This window comes from Camelus bactrianus, chromosome 31 (assembly GCF_048773025.1).
Source record: "Camelus bactrianus isolate YW-2024 breed Bactrian camel chromosome 31, ASM4877302v1, whole genome shotgun sequence".
NCBI lineage: Eukaryota > Metazoa > Chordata > Mammalia > Artiodactyla > Camelidae > Camelus > Camelus bactrianus.
This window is the reverse complement of record NC_133569.1, coordinates 23,648,116-23,664,084: the sequence shown is the minus strand read 5'-3', so window position 1 is coordinate 23,664,084 and position 15,969 is coordinate 23,648,116. Positions and strand designations below refer to the sequence as shown.

At 42.3% G+C, this 15,969-nt stretch overlaps 1 protein-coding gene across 1 annotated transcript in view; it reads right to left on the bottom strand.

The window, feature by feature from the left end:
• The window catches only part of SPTLC1 (serine palmitoyltransferase long chain base subunit 1), a 47,121-nt gene that overhangs the window by 26,370 nt on the left and 4,782 nt on the right, over positions 1-15,969 (bottom strand). Inside the window, exons 3-5 of the mRNA XM_010950524.3 lie at positions 15,283-15,377; positions 6,359-6,452; positions 5,710-5,782 (exon numbers count right to left, since the gene is read on the bottom strand). Of these exons, the coding sequence (XP_010948826.2) occupies positions 5,710-5,782; positions 6,359-6,452; positions 15,283-15,377 (262 nt within the window). The remainder of the gene's footprint in view (positions 1-5,709; positions 5,783-6,358; positions 6,453-15,282; positions 15,378-15,969) is intronic.

Sequence of the window (15,969 nt, the reverse complement as noted above, 5' to 3'; positions counted from 1 at the left end):
ATTTGATTTCCACTACAAGCACACACAGTCATTTTTACAGAACTGACACCGTCATTATATCAACATTAAATGGACACAGGATGCTGCAGGAACAACGTTTAGGAGAATGCCTCCCAGGTGACCACAAGGGCACTAGAGGGGCACTTAGCTCTTAAAGCATCAAACCTGTGACATCAACACTGCCAAGTCTGAGGACTTGGTCTTGCTCCCGCCTGCCTGCCCTTCCACGAGAGGCGCTGCCGGGGAGAGGCTTCAGGCAAGATCTGGCAGGAACGAGGAAAGCAGTGGCACATCAGAGAAGCAGCCACCTTTCACGCGGCTGCGTGCGCGTGCCTTGGGCGTGTCATCTTCTCCCTCCTCGTCGATGCCCTCTGGGCACCCTCCCTGCACACAGGTCCCCACTGCCCTGCTGCCTCTCGCTTCTGAGCAGACGTGAGGGGATGGTCCCCGTGGGAGGCTTCAAACTGTACCGCTGCCTCTAAAGTGGGTCTCACCTACTCCAAATCTCCACCATTCAGCTAGCAGACGGACAGCCCAAGTCACAGAGAACCGCTTTCATTCAGTATCTCCATTTCAAAAAGAAAAACATGCTTTGTATACAGACGAACTGCTTTTGCCAACTACAAAAAGGGATTTAAGTCATTCTGCACACTTAGCGCTAAAAGACTCTTTTCACTGACCAGCAACAGAACAGCCAAACAGTCTTGGCTTTGCTTCAGGGCTTCGGAGTCAGTCAGCTGGCTGGGAATCTTGTCAGGCGTATTCTCAGTGCGTGTGTTCATGACCATTTTCACGTCATTGTCATGAAGTCATAAGAAGAATCTCTCTACAGTAAATCAACGACTTACTGGTTCTCGCCTAGTCCAGAAGTTAAAAAAAAAGACTGGCCTTTCCTCCTCCTGTCTAAAGGCACTGGGTTTTGGCTGACATCAGCCTTGAAAAGCAGGCTTTATGGCAGGTAAACACGGTTAGCTGCGTAACTTCTTTTGATATATGACAGCCACCCTGCAATGAAGAACCCCTCAACCCAAGGGCGGGGGAGGCAGCAGAGAAACGCTGCCAGGGCGTGTTCTTTGACTTTGGACGTCTGTCTTCTGTGTGTATGATCCATTTCAACAGTTGGTGCCATAGATCTGCATGGAGTGCAAACCAGATGCTACATTCTCTAATTCACTGCTACGAGCACACATGGTAAACAAGAGGTCGCGGAGGGAGGTGACCAGAAAAGCCTGTGTCTTCCCAGCACTCACTACACTTTCTGGCACCTGCTCCCTCACCAGAACATAACAGATGGGAGGCAGGGCCCGTGCACAACGCCCCACACCAAGCCCAGGGCCTGGCCAAGGTGGTCATCACAGGGGGTTCAGATCTGGGATCCCTCATTGCCAGGTGTGAACCCCGGACAGGCCTGTGACGGCTGCGCCTCTCAGGTCCTTCCTCTGTCAAATGGTAAACGGCACCAGCCTCAAAGGACTGTTGGGAGAACCGCAAGAGTTAATGCTTATTAAACACTCAGAACAGTGCCTGGCATGGAAAAAGCCATACGCTGTGTGTTTGTTCAGTTAAATCAATATTTGTAGAATAGAAGAAAAAGCATTCTTTCAGAAGGAAGAAACAGTAATACTATCTCCTAATTAAGTAATCCAAACCCTGCATATTTAAGGACTATCTTACACTAAAGTCACTTGTTCAGTTTCCTATTTGTCAGAACAATAGGAGCTATTATGGCCTTCTAGGTCGCTTTCCACAGGCCAGACCATAAAACAGCCAACTTTAGAGAAGTCTAAAACAACCAACCGTATTTTCTTTCTCTTAAGAGCTCCGTATTTTTGTGTTACATACTTTTTTTAAATCCCTGGAGACTTGGACCATTTTTCTTAAAAGTACAGATTTCACTTATGCCCTCATTAGAACATAAATACAGTGCTGAATGTTTCCACACGGAGTATCTTATGTGACTCTTACCAAAATGTGCAAAGGCCATTCCCTGGCGCTATGCCCGCAAAGCAGATCCCAGGCACGCGGGATAAACCGCAGGTAAGTGAGATCTGAATGCGGCACAAACAAAACAAACAATCAGAGCAGGTCACCAAGAGAAACCACCAAAGTGCACTGGGACCCCATCAGCCTCAGAGGAGAGGAAGGCTTCATGACCCAATAAAACCACCTGACTGGTTCTCAAACACACATTGAAACAATAAGACGATGAGAAGGTGGGAAAACTTCTGATCTACCTACTCCTTACAAGCCTGTAAGAAATCGCCGGGTCTTTCGGAGGCGGAACATTCAGTCCAAGAAACTAGACGGATTTTAATTCAACCATCAGTTTCCCTTTTCTGTATTAATCATCTAATATGTTAACTGTGAAACAGTAAAAAGAGAATGTTTTAATAAGGAAATTTACTTTTACAGTAAGTGACTTTCATTTGTTATTTGAAAAGTTGAGAAAAACGCTAAAAGAAGGGATTATTTTCATCATTGAAAATAGATGCCCGAGTGATACTTTCAGGGGTGAAAAAAAGATAAAATTAAAAGGAAACTTTTGGTGGTCCAGGGAACGAGACCCCAGCCTCATGAATACATAGCAACTTCAGATGAGAGGAAAGGGGTCTTCCCTTCTGCTCAGCGCAAAGGGCAAATGCAGCCTAAATATTTAGAATAATTTAGTGGTTGAGGGTATTTTAGAGATTTAAAATACAGCCTTAGCTGACCTCAAGTAGCTTCCCTGAGCTTACGTAACGCTGAAATTTCAAGGTAATTTGATATAACTACAATTATTTAAGTTTAATTCCAGAATAAGGAAAAACAGAAAATATCCTGCTGGAAAACCAAGAAGTAAAAAAAAAAAAAGTATCATATACATATAAAAAAAGGAAGAAAGATGGCAAATAAGCACGGGCAACTGCTGAGAAGGAAGGAAACAGGTTTGTAAGAATGACAGTACTCGGAAAACGCTGCGCATTACGTCATGTTGCAGGTGTGGGGTCTCACTACAAAACTATCGCGCTGCAAACTACCCTTTGCCTTTGTCCACATACCAGTCTCTTCGAACCTTCAACTACATTAGGGTAAGGATGACACAGTGACCAATAAAGCGGTTTACAGAGGAGCTGATACATAACTGTGTTCATTACACTGCTTCTGGTGGCCCATTCTGACACCTGAAAGATCAAATCCAATTTAAATTTAAAACAAATCTGAACAGCAAGGTACAGAACATGTATGTGGTCTGCTACCATTTTTACAAAACTTGGGGGGAAAATGTATGGGAGTGGTTCGCACATGCTGCAGAAAGTCTCTGGAAGAATTAACAAGAAACTACAATAGTAGCTGTCTTTTCTGGGGGGTGGGATGGCCGCGGGGAGGAGAGTTCACTCTTCATCTGTGTAAACTTTACATGGACTGAATTATTCAATCAAGAAAATTAATTTAGCATGGATCTAGAGGGCTTTATAGTAAGTGAAATAAATCAGACAGAGAAAGGCAAATGTTATATGATCTCACTTATATGTGGACTCTAAAAACAAACAAACAAAATAAACAAAATGAGAATAAACTCATAGAGAACCTGGGTGGTTGCCAGGGGGGCAAAGGGACGAGGGGTGCTAGCAAATTAGGTGAAGAGAAGATGTACAAACCTCCAGTTATAAAAATAAGCAATTGGAATGTAATATAAGCATAAGGAACATGGCCAATAATAGAGCAATAACTTTAGGGACTGGCGGTTACTAGACTCATCATGGTGAGTATTTCATAATGCATGCAAATGTTAAATCACTATATAGCACGCCTGAAACCAATGCAGTTTTGTATGTCAACTATATTTCAATTAAAAAATTGATTTAAAAACCATTAAAGACCCTCAAGTTTGAAAGCACATAATATCCTATTATGCACATTAAATTTCAGGTGATCCAAACGGAGGCTGACTGGGCTATGACAGCACCTTTCCGTAGCTGTGGGAAAACGGGTCTTGAAGATTTGAAACATTTTCCCCCCAACTGCTTGATTTAGCAATACATCTCTTACCTGTCTTCTCTGATTAACTCCCCAGCAAGAGCTAAGGTCACACATGCAAATAAAATCTACTAGAAAGAGGCTTTTAAGAAAGCAATGTCTTTACCCCAGCAAGCAGATCATAGAAAAAAACCTTGATCAGATTACAACAAACAACTCTGTAAAAAAAAAAAAAAAAAGCCTTCTCTAGTTTTCCAGTTCTTATCAAGGAAATAATAGCCTACCAATAAAAAGCAGGCAAGCAACTCATGTTTGCACTAGGCTAGAGGGAAAAAGGAGACTCCGACCTGAGCTCTTCTTCAAGTCTTTGGTCTTGCCATTAAGACTGGGAATCAGGACACGTGTTTTCTAGTTTTAGGACTGAAATTAGCTGTGTGATCATGAGGAAATCACTTAACCTCTCTGGGCTGTCTAGTCCTCTGAATAGCTGGGATACTGAAACATCAGAGTGTAAACATCCTTTCCAGCTGTAGGAGTCTTGGACATCAACTCCCATCATCTGTTCCAATACAAACAATTTAACCACCAAACCAGCTAAGGGATGAAGAAAGGTGCTCCTTTCAATAAAAACATCTTAACTGTTAAGTGAAGAAAGCACACAGACCCAGAAAAGAAAATGAGCACAGAAGGGAAGAGAGGCTCCCCTGCTGCACTTTCCCACCCTGACTTTTCCTAGAACAGAATGCCATTTCCAGTCATATCTTCATTTGAACAGTTATTTAACAACATCTTCGAAATTTTCAGAAGCCAACAACAATACACATTTAATAAAAACCACCACAAAATTCCAGGGTCTTCTTGATGACTCTGATTTAGGGAGTTCATAGTGCTTGAAAGTCACACCCTCATCCTTCTCTGCAGTCAGCCCATCCCCGGGTCACTCACACATAAGGAAATCAGTGATCCTTCATCTTCATTCCAGAAAGCAAAGGGCCACACAGTCTATCACCACCCGCCCCGCCCGTCGGTTTTCGCCTTCCTCCCGGCACGTGGTGGCTGCCCAGCCAGAGCAGTTTCCCAGTCCATCTGCAGAGAGGCGTGACCTGGGGTACGTTCTCACCAGTGGAGCGAGGGCAGACCGATGTGCGACACCGCCTGCCCACCAAACTGGGTACCGCTGCCCTGCCCTCCTGCTCCCTCATACTCATCGCCTGACTTCAGCCGCGGACAGCGACAGTGCCCTCGGCACCAGAGCAACGAGACGGAAGATCCGGGTTCCTGAACAACTGTAACGAGCAGAGCTAGGGAGGGTACAGCTCCGTGGCAGAGCACATGCTCAACACGCACAAGGTCCTGGGTTCAACCCCCAGTACCTCCATGAAAATAATACACAAATAAACCTAATTATCCCCCCCCCAAAAATAAATAAAAGAGCAGAGCCGCTCGCTACTGGATGCGTCCCCTAACAATGTCATGCGTGGCAGGCACAGACTGTCTCCTCACACCTCTGCCTCCTGGGGCAAGTGCAGCAACAGCTCAGGCTTCGCCTGCCGAGACGGCGCACCTTCTGTACCGACGGCTCTTCTCCGCAAGGGACAGTCAGCCCCAGACCCAAGCATCCCCCACCAGTGGTCCAAGCTCACCAGCTGAAGACCACAATTCATCAAGGACACCTTTCCCAAGGAGTTTTGCAATCAAACTGTATCTTAATTCTTGCAAGCGGAAGTCTGAGAAGCATGACAGGAAACGTACCGAACGTGCCATAGAATCCTCTGGGGCCACAGGTCCCCACACCGTACTTCTTTAGAGATGCCAAAGCTGCCGCCTGTGCGGAAAAAAAAATACGTAAAAGCATTACAATTAAATTCTAATACTTTATCTTTCAGAGTTCAAAACTGCCATTTCCTATTCTTGAATCCACATAGCTCCCCGGTCTCCAGCTTTTTTTCCTTTCTTAGAACTCAGACAATTCTGACAGGATGTAAAGAAAAGAGGGAGGTGAGACTTCAGTGTTATGACTTAAAATGTGAAAAAGGTTTATCAGCCTGATCGTCAAAACCTGGTTAACTCAACACATTCATAGGTTTTGGCATTTGTGAGCGTAAGTCTTTCCTCAGAAAATGTTCACTGGCCCACAACCCCAGGAGAAGAGTCAGTCCCCCGGACGCGTCTCCCTGTTCCCCAGTCTGGCTCCTTCAGTCCTCTGGCTGCCACCCAGCACCGCGCCCCATGAGACACTCTGACTCCTCTGCTGGAAGCTCAGTCATAGCTCTGTCAGAGAAGAGTAATGACAGACACCCACAGAGCCCTCTCTGACGCTCTGCGTTTGTGTCTTATTTTCCGTCCAGTTTCTTCAGACAGCCATGCTATCTGCCCACTTTTGCACATGTGTGCTCCCTACCTTGACCCTAGGGTTATCCAGCAATCCAAGAAAATTGAATGAGGCAAAGTTGACGCATTCTTTTCCGTTCACCACAATGTTGTGGCTCGGAGGGCTGGGGGAAAAGACAAGAGTGGTACACTTTAGAGTCACTTGTGTTACAGGACACACGTTATCACGCTGTCCCGGACGTGGACAGGACACACAAGGGTTGTCATTCTACTCTATTTGCATACTGGTTTCTCACCCCTCTTAAATTTTAAGGAGTACAATTAGAAAATGGTATATTGGGGTGGCAATCTACAGAGTCAAGGCAATCCTTATCGACTTATCAATGACATTTTTCACAGAACTAGAAAAAAATAATTCTAAAATTTGTATGGATCCTAAATAGCCAAAACAATCTTGAGAAAGAAGAACAAAACTGGAGGATCACACTCCCTGATTTCAACTACACCACAAAGCTACAGCAACGAAAGCAATACGGTACTGTCACAGAAACAGACATACAGATCCATGGTACAGAATAAAGAACCTAGAAAAGAACCCAGGCTTATGTGAGCAATTAATCTATGACAAAGGGAAGCCAGAAAGAGAAAGAAAAATACCATATGAGATCGCTCATATGTGGGCTCTAAAAAAACCAAAAAAACAAAAAAAAAAAGCATAAATACAAAACAGAAACAGATTCACAGACATAGGATACAAACTTGTGGTTGCCAAGGGGGCGGGGGGTGGGAAGAGATAGACTGGGATTTCAAAATTGTAGAATAGATAAACAAGACTATACTGTATAGCACAGGGAAATATATACAAGATCTTATGGTAGCTCACAGAGAAAAAAATGTGACAATGAATATATATATGTTCATGTATAACTGAAATATTGTGCTCTACACTGGAATTTGACACAACATTGTAAAATGATTATAAATCAATAAAAAATGTTAAAAAAATCTATGACAAAGGGGACAAGAATATACAACGGGGAAAAGACAGCCTCTTCAATAAGCAGTGTTGGGAAAACTGGACGACTATATGCAAAAGAATCAAACTATTACCTTCTCACACCATATACAAATGTAAACTCAAAGTGGATTAAAGACTTAAACATAAGACCTGAAACCGTCATCAGTGAAACGCAAAGCAAAACCACAAGATCTCTATCACCTCATACTCGTCAGAATGGCTGCCATGAAAAAGACCACAAATAACACACGCTGGCAAGGATGTGGAGAAAAGGGAACTCTCATGAACTGTTTGTGGGAATGTAAACTAGTGCAGCAACTATGGAAAACAGTATGGAGATTCCTTAAAAAGTTAAAAATAGAACTACCATACCATCTAGCAATTCTACTCCACAGTATTTATCCAAACAGCACAAAAACACTAATTAGAAAATACATTTGCAACCCTATGGCATTTCAGCATTATTTACAACAGCCAAGATATGGAAGCACCTGAGTACCCACTGATAGATGTATGGATAGAGAAGATATGGTATAGATGTATATACACAATGGAATACACTGGGAATCAGGACACGCGTTTTCTAGTTTTAGGACTGAAATTAGCTGTGTGATCATGAGGAAATCACTTAACCTCTCTGGGCTGTCTAGTCCTCTGAATAGCTGGGATACTGAAACATCAGAGTGTAAACATCCTTTCCAGCTGTAGGAGTCTTGGACATCAACTCCCATCATCTGTTCCAATACAAACAATTTAACCACCAAACCAGCTAAGGGATGAAGAAAGGTGCTCCTTTCAATAAAAACATCTTAACTGTTAAGTGAAGAAAGCACACAGACCCAGAAAAGAAAATGAGCACAGAAGGGAAGAGAGGCTCCCCTGCTGCACTTTCCCACCCTGACTTTTCCTAGAACAGAATGCCATTTCCAGTCATATCTTCATTTGAACAGTTATTTAACAACATCTTCGAAATTTTCAGAAGCCAACAACAATACACATTTAATAAAAACCACCACAAAATTCCAGGGTCTTCTTGATGACTTCTGATGACTCAGCCATGAAAAATAAAATCTTGCCATTTGTGACAACATGAATAGACCCAGAGAGTATTATGCTGAATGGAATAAGTCAGACAGAGAAGGAAAAATATGTATGATTTCACTTAAATGTGTAATCTGAAAAACAAAACAAATGAACAAACATAACAAAACAGAAACAAAGTCATAGATATAAACAGGTAGTTGCCAGAGGAAGGGGAGTAGGGTAGGAGAGAAATGGGTGAGGGAAATTAAGAGGTACAAACTTTCAATTACAAAATAAATAAATCATGGGTATGAAATGTACAGAAACAATTATGTAATATCTTTGCATGCTGACAGATGGCAACTAGACTCATTGTGGTGATCATTTGAAATGTGGTAACCATTTTGAAAGTCACCATGGTGTGTAGCAAGAATGAACACAGTGTTTTAAGTCAATTATACTTCAAAAAGAAACAAATAAACAAACTCATAGAAGAGACCAGACCTGCGGCCACCAGAGGCGGGGTGGGAGGAGCGGGAACCAGATGAAGGTGGTCAAAAGGTGCAAACTTCCAGTTATAAGATAAGTAAGTACTAGGGATGTAAAGTACAACATAATATAGTTAACACTGCTGTAAGTCATATACGAAAATTGTTAAGAGAGCAAATCCTAAGCGTTTTCATCACAAGGGAAAACATTTTTTTTTCTATTCCTTTGATTTTGTATCTACGTGAGGCGATGGATGTTCACTGAACTTAATGTGGTAATCATTTCACGGTAAGCCAAACCATTAAGCTGTACACCTTAAACTTACACAGCGCTATATCTCAATGAAACTCGAAATTTTTTTGTTTCTAATTTTTAAAAACCACTTCATTGTGAACAAATGCTAACCATAGTGAGGTAACACAGGGTTGCCACAAACCTTCCATTTATAAAAAGTGCAGCTCTACTGGAGTGCAGCAAAGCCAAGTATAATGAAATGAGGTAAGTCTATATATTAACACCTGGCCAATGACAGCAGCTGCCCTCACATACTGTGAAGTTACACATAGGTCTTTTTCTATGGAGAAAAATAAAGTTGAATAACCATGTACAAGGGTGAATTCCAGATATATTAAAAAACCTAAAAAATATTTTGGAAATAACACAAGAAAATTTAGAAGCACCTTTGGGACCTCAGAGTAGGAAATGATCTCTGAAACAAGTCTAGTGCCCAAGCATACAACCATGAGGCCAGAAAGGATGAACCTGACTGAGTCAAAGTGAAGAATTTTGGTTCAATGAAGATACCAAAGATGAAATTAACAGACGGGCGATAAACAGATTTACTGTATGTCATGAATCAAAGATGGCATCAACTGTATTTTATCTACCAGTAAGGAAAAAAAAACCACTGCCAAGTAAAATGTAAGGATGTTTTCTTATCATCTAGATTTCGGTTTATATTTCCTGAAAAGGCATCCTGGCAGATTTCCGTCCTCCTACTTTTGTACTTATGAAAGAAAAATAAGCAAGACAAATCAGGCAAGACATTCGTAACCTCTTTACCTGAGCTCTGGCTGTCTGTTCTGTGCTCCGTCATGGGTATCACGGGGGATGCATGCTCCCTGCTAACAGGAGTGTACCCTGGCACTGCTTGGGAGGATGCTCCGCGGTCATCTCTGCGATTACCGGACAAGTCAGCATCACCCATTCTCTAAGTCTGATGCTGGAACTCTACTACTGAACCAAACTCCTAGGTTCATCTTTCCCCAGTTGAATCACATGTTTCTAGAAAGTAAGCTGATGGTATCCAAAGGCAGCATGAGTTTGACAAAGGCATGTTCACAGCCTCAGTCGAGCAGCCACTGTTCACCTGTTCAGAGGTGTCGGGCCCTTTCTCCGACCATCAGGGGACTGACTTAACTAACTCAGCTGAGGTGCTGGCAGTGAGCACAGCCATGACCAAGTTCACGGGGACACAGGTAACGACACCTTCCCCACCCACCCCCAGATGACAGGGACACTCAGCAGCTCTAAGAGTCATACCCATCTCAGAGATTTTAAAATAGGAAAAAAGAAAAGTGTTCCTTAGGGTCACTGTAACAAGGGTACTACTCAAAACGTGACTGAGGACGAACGCCTACACAGCATATGGAACTCATGCTAATCAAAAGACAGGCTAGGAATCAAGGAGAAAAAGAAGTAAAAGATGTGAACAGGCATTCTCAGGACGCCAGCAGCTAATATAATAATAAGCAGAAGAGATGACACTTGAAGGCTCCAACAATCAGAGAAGTGCAAAATAGAACAACGTTACTGCCAAACACGGCTGTGGGAAACTGGAACCCCGCCCTGCTCACTCAGGGGTCCCCACGTAGAAGAGGCCCCCAGGTAGATGAGACAGGCATGTATCAGTGCCCAGTTCCCGGTTCCACATCCCCAGAGAGACTCAAACAAGTCCACAAGAGGGCAGTAAGCACCAGGTCTCTGTGGCAGCGAGGAGTGGGGACAGCTTAGCTGTGCATCGCAAGGACATGGCTAAGGAAGCCATGGTGGTCGCCACAAGGCGATGATACACAGCGGCCAGAAGACATGACCGGGAAGCGCACCCAGCAGTGCCCCCTCTCTGTCCACCCTGCTTGACATGCCATCAGACCGCCGAACACGAACTAACGCTACGTTTATCTCAGTCCCGGTCCGCTTGCCCCAAGAGAGCTGACTCTGATGTGGTCCTCAAACACAGCAGGCACTCAAGTATTAGTTGAAAAACTAAGTGCTGAGTAAAAAAGCTTGAAAAAAAAATGAGAATGAAGTCTAGAGCACAAAATTAAAAAATTTATAAAACATTAAGATTATATGGTTTCAAGGGTACATAAATAAGAAAAATAATAAAATGTATGATTTTAATAACAAAACAATAATAGAAAGCGTAACACAAGTGTTACAGTGGGATGGCTCACTGGGGAGGAGCACTGATGCGGGCGCTGGGGGTGGAGGAAATAAGGAATAAGCAAGCGACAACACCGCCTTGCATGGGTGCTGATGACAGTGGCACTGAGCAGAGGGTTAACCCCTTGTGTCTGCAAGGAAGGCCCAAAATGAAGAAAATAAAACAGAGACTCAACTAAACCAGAAGACAAACCTCTGGCAAATCTGAGTGAGAAAGGAGACACAAATAAGCAGTGCCCACAATGGACACACAAATCCCACAGATATGCTGCTGTCAACATCTGTATATGAAGTTCTACGTATATATTTTACACGTAACTGCCCAGGAGAATCCTATGAACGATTTCATGCCGATGCACTTGAAAACATAAGAAGAAATGAACAATTAGTAAATGACAGTAACCAAAACTCACCCAAGAACGGAATGCAAACAGCTTTAAAACCTCACAGAGGACATTAAATTCTTGATTAAAAATCTATGCTCGGCAGAACAAACAACACAGCAAATACACACTGTTGCCAAGAAAAAGTGTGAGACTAACATCTGATACCAAAGCTGGGCCAGCACAGTTAAGGGAAAAGAAAGTAAATGTCTAAACTCATTTTTCAATATTGATGCTAAAAATACCAAACATTAGCAAAACCAATCTAGCAATGTGTAAAAATTAACCAAATATTCATGCTTAAATAGAGGTTATCAGTGAGTCCTAAGAATTCTTTTTATACATTCTTTTTTATATTTTAGGTGCAGGCCTCTTACCAAATAGATGACTTGAAAATATCTTCTCCCATTTTGTGGTTTTTAAAAATCATTTGCCTGGTAGTGTATTTAGAAGCACAAATGTTTTAAATTTTAATGGAGAGGAGTTTATCCATTTTTCTAGTTGCTTATGCTTTTATGTTATACCTAAAACTCTTTGCCTAATCCAAGACTATGAAGATTTACTCTTTTGTTTTCTTTCTTCTAAACTAAGAATTTATAGCTTTTGCTCTTATATTTAAGTCCGTGATTCATTTTGAGATAAATTTTTACACTTGCTGGAGGGGTCAGGCCCCATTAGCATTCTCTCACATGTGTACATCCACCTGTCCCACCACAATTTCTTCAAAGCATTATTCTTTTCCTATTGCATTGTCTTGCTACTCTGTTGCAAATCAATCAGCCGTAACCATGAGGTTGTCTACTCATTTAAGAACAAGGCCCTGAGATGCTCATTGTAAGCACAGTGTAAATGGGCTCAGCTTCTGGACTGACGGTGGGTTTCACTCTATGATAATCAGACATGGACTTGTTTGTTCATTTGTGGAGACCCTAAACTCGGTATTTTGTGTTCCTTCTCTTGACTTTGAGTTTCACCAAAGAGGAGTCCTCCAGGGGGGTGTGTATGAGGTACAGACTTGGTTTCCAGCTTTCTGAGAGCTGACCTGGAGGACGCAGCATCAGCGTCCCATTATTCCCTACGAGGCTGATACCTGAACGCTGTTTCCAGAATGGCACTCGTCCCCTCATTTATCCTTAGGACTTTCAGTTTACATTTAGCCTTTCCCAAGAGTAAATCTCCCATCTTTCTCTAAGTCCAGAGAGTGGGAATCTGGAGTGAGGACAAATGGCATGGTGGCTTGCAGTTTTTCCTCATTAAAATGTATGTATATGAGTAATCAATTTAAAAAAATCAATCAGTGCAATTTAATATAGCAACTGATTAGAGAAAAGTCATGATCACCTGAATAGATTAAAAAAATTAACAAAATTTAACACTCTGACTTTAAAACAAAAACTTCTCTTAGCAAACTAGGAAGAGAAAGGAAGGCTTGTAACACCATACAAGTAATCCCTTAAAAGCCATCAGGAACAGGACACAGAGGCCCTTGTTACCACTCCTATTCAGTGCTGCGTGGGAGGTATCTTAGCCAGTGCAGTAACACAGCAACAAGAAGAAAATGATGCTCCTTGTGATAGAAATGAAAACTCTCCGGTACCTAGAGATGAATCTATTAAAATTTATGCAATTTCAATTTCCTGACTGTGGTGTTGTATTACAGTTAAGCAAGATGTTACCATTGGGGGAAATGGATGAAGGGTACGTGGAATCTCTTTGCATGTGAACTCTATATGATTTCAAAATAAAAACTAGAAAAAAAAAAACGATAAGTAAAGTCTTTATGAAGAAAGTTATGTAACTTTACTGAGGGACATAAAAGGTCTAAACGTACAAATGACACACAAGGCACATGGTCATGAGATTCTGTATCAGCAGTACGCCAGCTCCCTCCAAATTCATCCATAAATGTAATGTGTTCCTAATCACAGACCCAAGCCCGCTTTTTGGTCAAGTCTGATCAGCTAACCTTAAACTCACAGTGAAGAGTCAAGAATAGTGTCAACAATCTTGAAGAACAAGGAGGTGAAGGACTCACTCTAGTCAAGCCCTATTATTTTTAAAATTTACTTTTATTATTTATCCTTTCTGTCAGTTATTGATTGATTGATTGATTTGGTGGGGGGAGGTAATTAGGTCTATTTTTTTATTTTTTTCTAAACGGAGGTAGTGGGGATTGAGCCCAGGACCTCCTTCCCACATGCTGGGCATGCACTCTGCCACATGAGTTACATCCTCCCCCCAAGCCCTACTGTTAAGATGTGGTGTAAGTGAGGTTCCGGCACAAGCAGAAACAAATACACAGAAAGAATAAAAATAAAGCCAGACATAGACCCTATTTAATAAGGGACCTTGATATACAAAAGAAGGGAAATTTCCCATCAGTAGGTAAAAAAAGGACTATACAACTAATACATGTTGGGACAACTGATTGTCATATGGAAAACAGGCAAATCAGATCTTTGTGGTAAGAAAGATTTCATTCCCTTAACGTTAATGATCGGTAAGTTTGATTTCAGAACAACTAAAACTTTCATAAGACCAAAGAAATTCACACAAGTGAACAATACAAGCCTCTCTCTGATCAGACTGGAAGTAAGAACATGTTGCTTCACACTTTTAAACAGAATACTAAGTACTTTCATGGCAACAGGCATATGTGGCAGAAGTGCAAACATGAGTAAAGGGAAAGCATCCACCGACTTCAAGACAGTGGCTCTCTCGTCTCGGAGGCAAGAGTAAGTGACAGATGGAAGGGGATTCTTTATCTGCACAGCTGACCCTGAGCACGGGTTTGAACTGCGCAGGTCCACTCACACACACAGTTTTCAGTAGCGATGCTGCAGTACTGCATGATCCACAGGTGGCTGGATCCGTGGACGCAGAACCGCACACCTGGAGGAACCGTGTGTCTGGAGGACCCATTATAAGTTACATGCAGGTTTTCGACTGCACTGCGTGTCAGCGCCCCTAACCCCCATGACGTTCAAGGGTCGGCTGTATTTGTAATGCTCCATTTCTTTTTAAAAAAATAGATTTGAAGTAAAGATACCAAAATGTTAACACCATTACTTCTGGGTGGTGGATACATATGGGATATTTTCTGCATACTTAAGTAGAGGAGCTAAAAATAAAAACAGATCAAACATTGGAAGCCAAGAGGGAGGTAGCATAAATGAGCTGAAGTCTCATACTTCATACTCGGAGAGTCAACAGGCATTGTCTACCATTAGTCAATCAAGAAATAGCTGTGTAAGCCTACCACTAATAGCCAGGTATGAAGGTAACCTACAACAGACCCAAAATCAGAAACAAACCAGGGGGGTAAAAAGCACGAATGCTGCTTTCCATTTTAACTGTCTCATCCATTGAAATATTATATGTGTGTGTTACTTTGAAAAATGGATTTTTTCTAAAGAAAAAAGGGACAAACTGTAATACCCAAATTGGAGACTGCTAAAAATGCCCACACCGTATCTAAAAGAAAGTTTTAAACTAGGAACTAAAGCAGTTCATTTCTGATCTCCAGAAATTGCTAAAAGTCTTATTTCAGTTTAAAAAGGAACACTATATAAACCACTTGGGCGAGTTTACCTACAGGAAACCAAACACAAGTCCCTGAACAGCAAACCAATTTACCCTGAAACGATGTTGTAGTTGAGAGCAGGATGGTCTTTCGAGACAGGAGGGACAAGAGGTTCCGGCTGCCACTCTTCAATCAGTTCTTCCTTTTCCTACAGGAGGAAACACGGCACAGTGCTCGTTACTGGACAGCAGCTGCAGCAGTACCCAAACTGCTTGTTGTAATGCAGCCGTCACAATGAGCGCCTTACTAGAAACAGAGGTCTAGCTGCTGTGGCTGGAAATGACACAGACTCACTACGGAGTTTTGTGTGCTTACCACTTCACCTCTTTCCCCATCTTAGGAGGAAGGCTCTTTTACCCTACAGCTCTGTGAGTGACTGGGAAATTTTGTAAAATTTTATTTCTATGGTCAGGATTTTTCACTGTGGGAAGCAGGAAGGATAACTGCCACCAGTGTTAAAACAAAAAGAAAATCTCTAACACAAAGGGGAGGAGCATGGCTGCAGGTAAGGGAGCTCGGCCTGTGTCGCACGGGATCACAGACGGCTAGACCCTAGGTTCTTGCAGACATGAACGTCGTGGGACGGGACCAGCTAGAGCCCAGAGCACTGCTTCCACAAGCCACCCGTACGGATTCAGAAGTAACTGAAATATACAGAAAGACTCTTTCATAATAATTGTTGTAAAAGGATTTAGTTGCCCGGAAATAACTCATAAAAAGCCATTTTATTCCTTTTACCC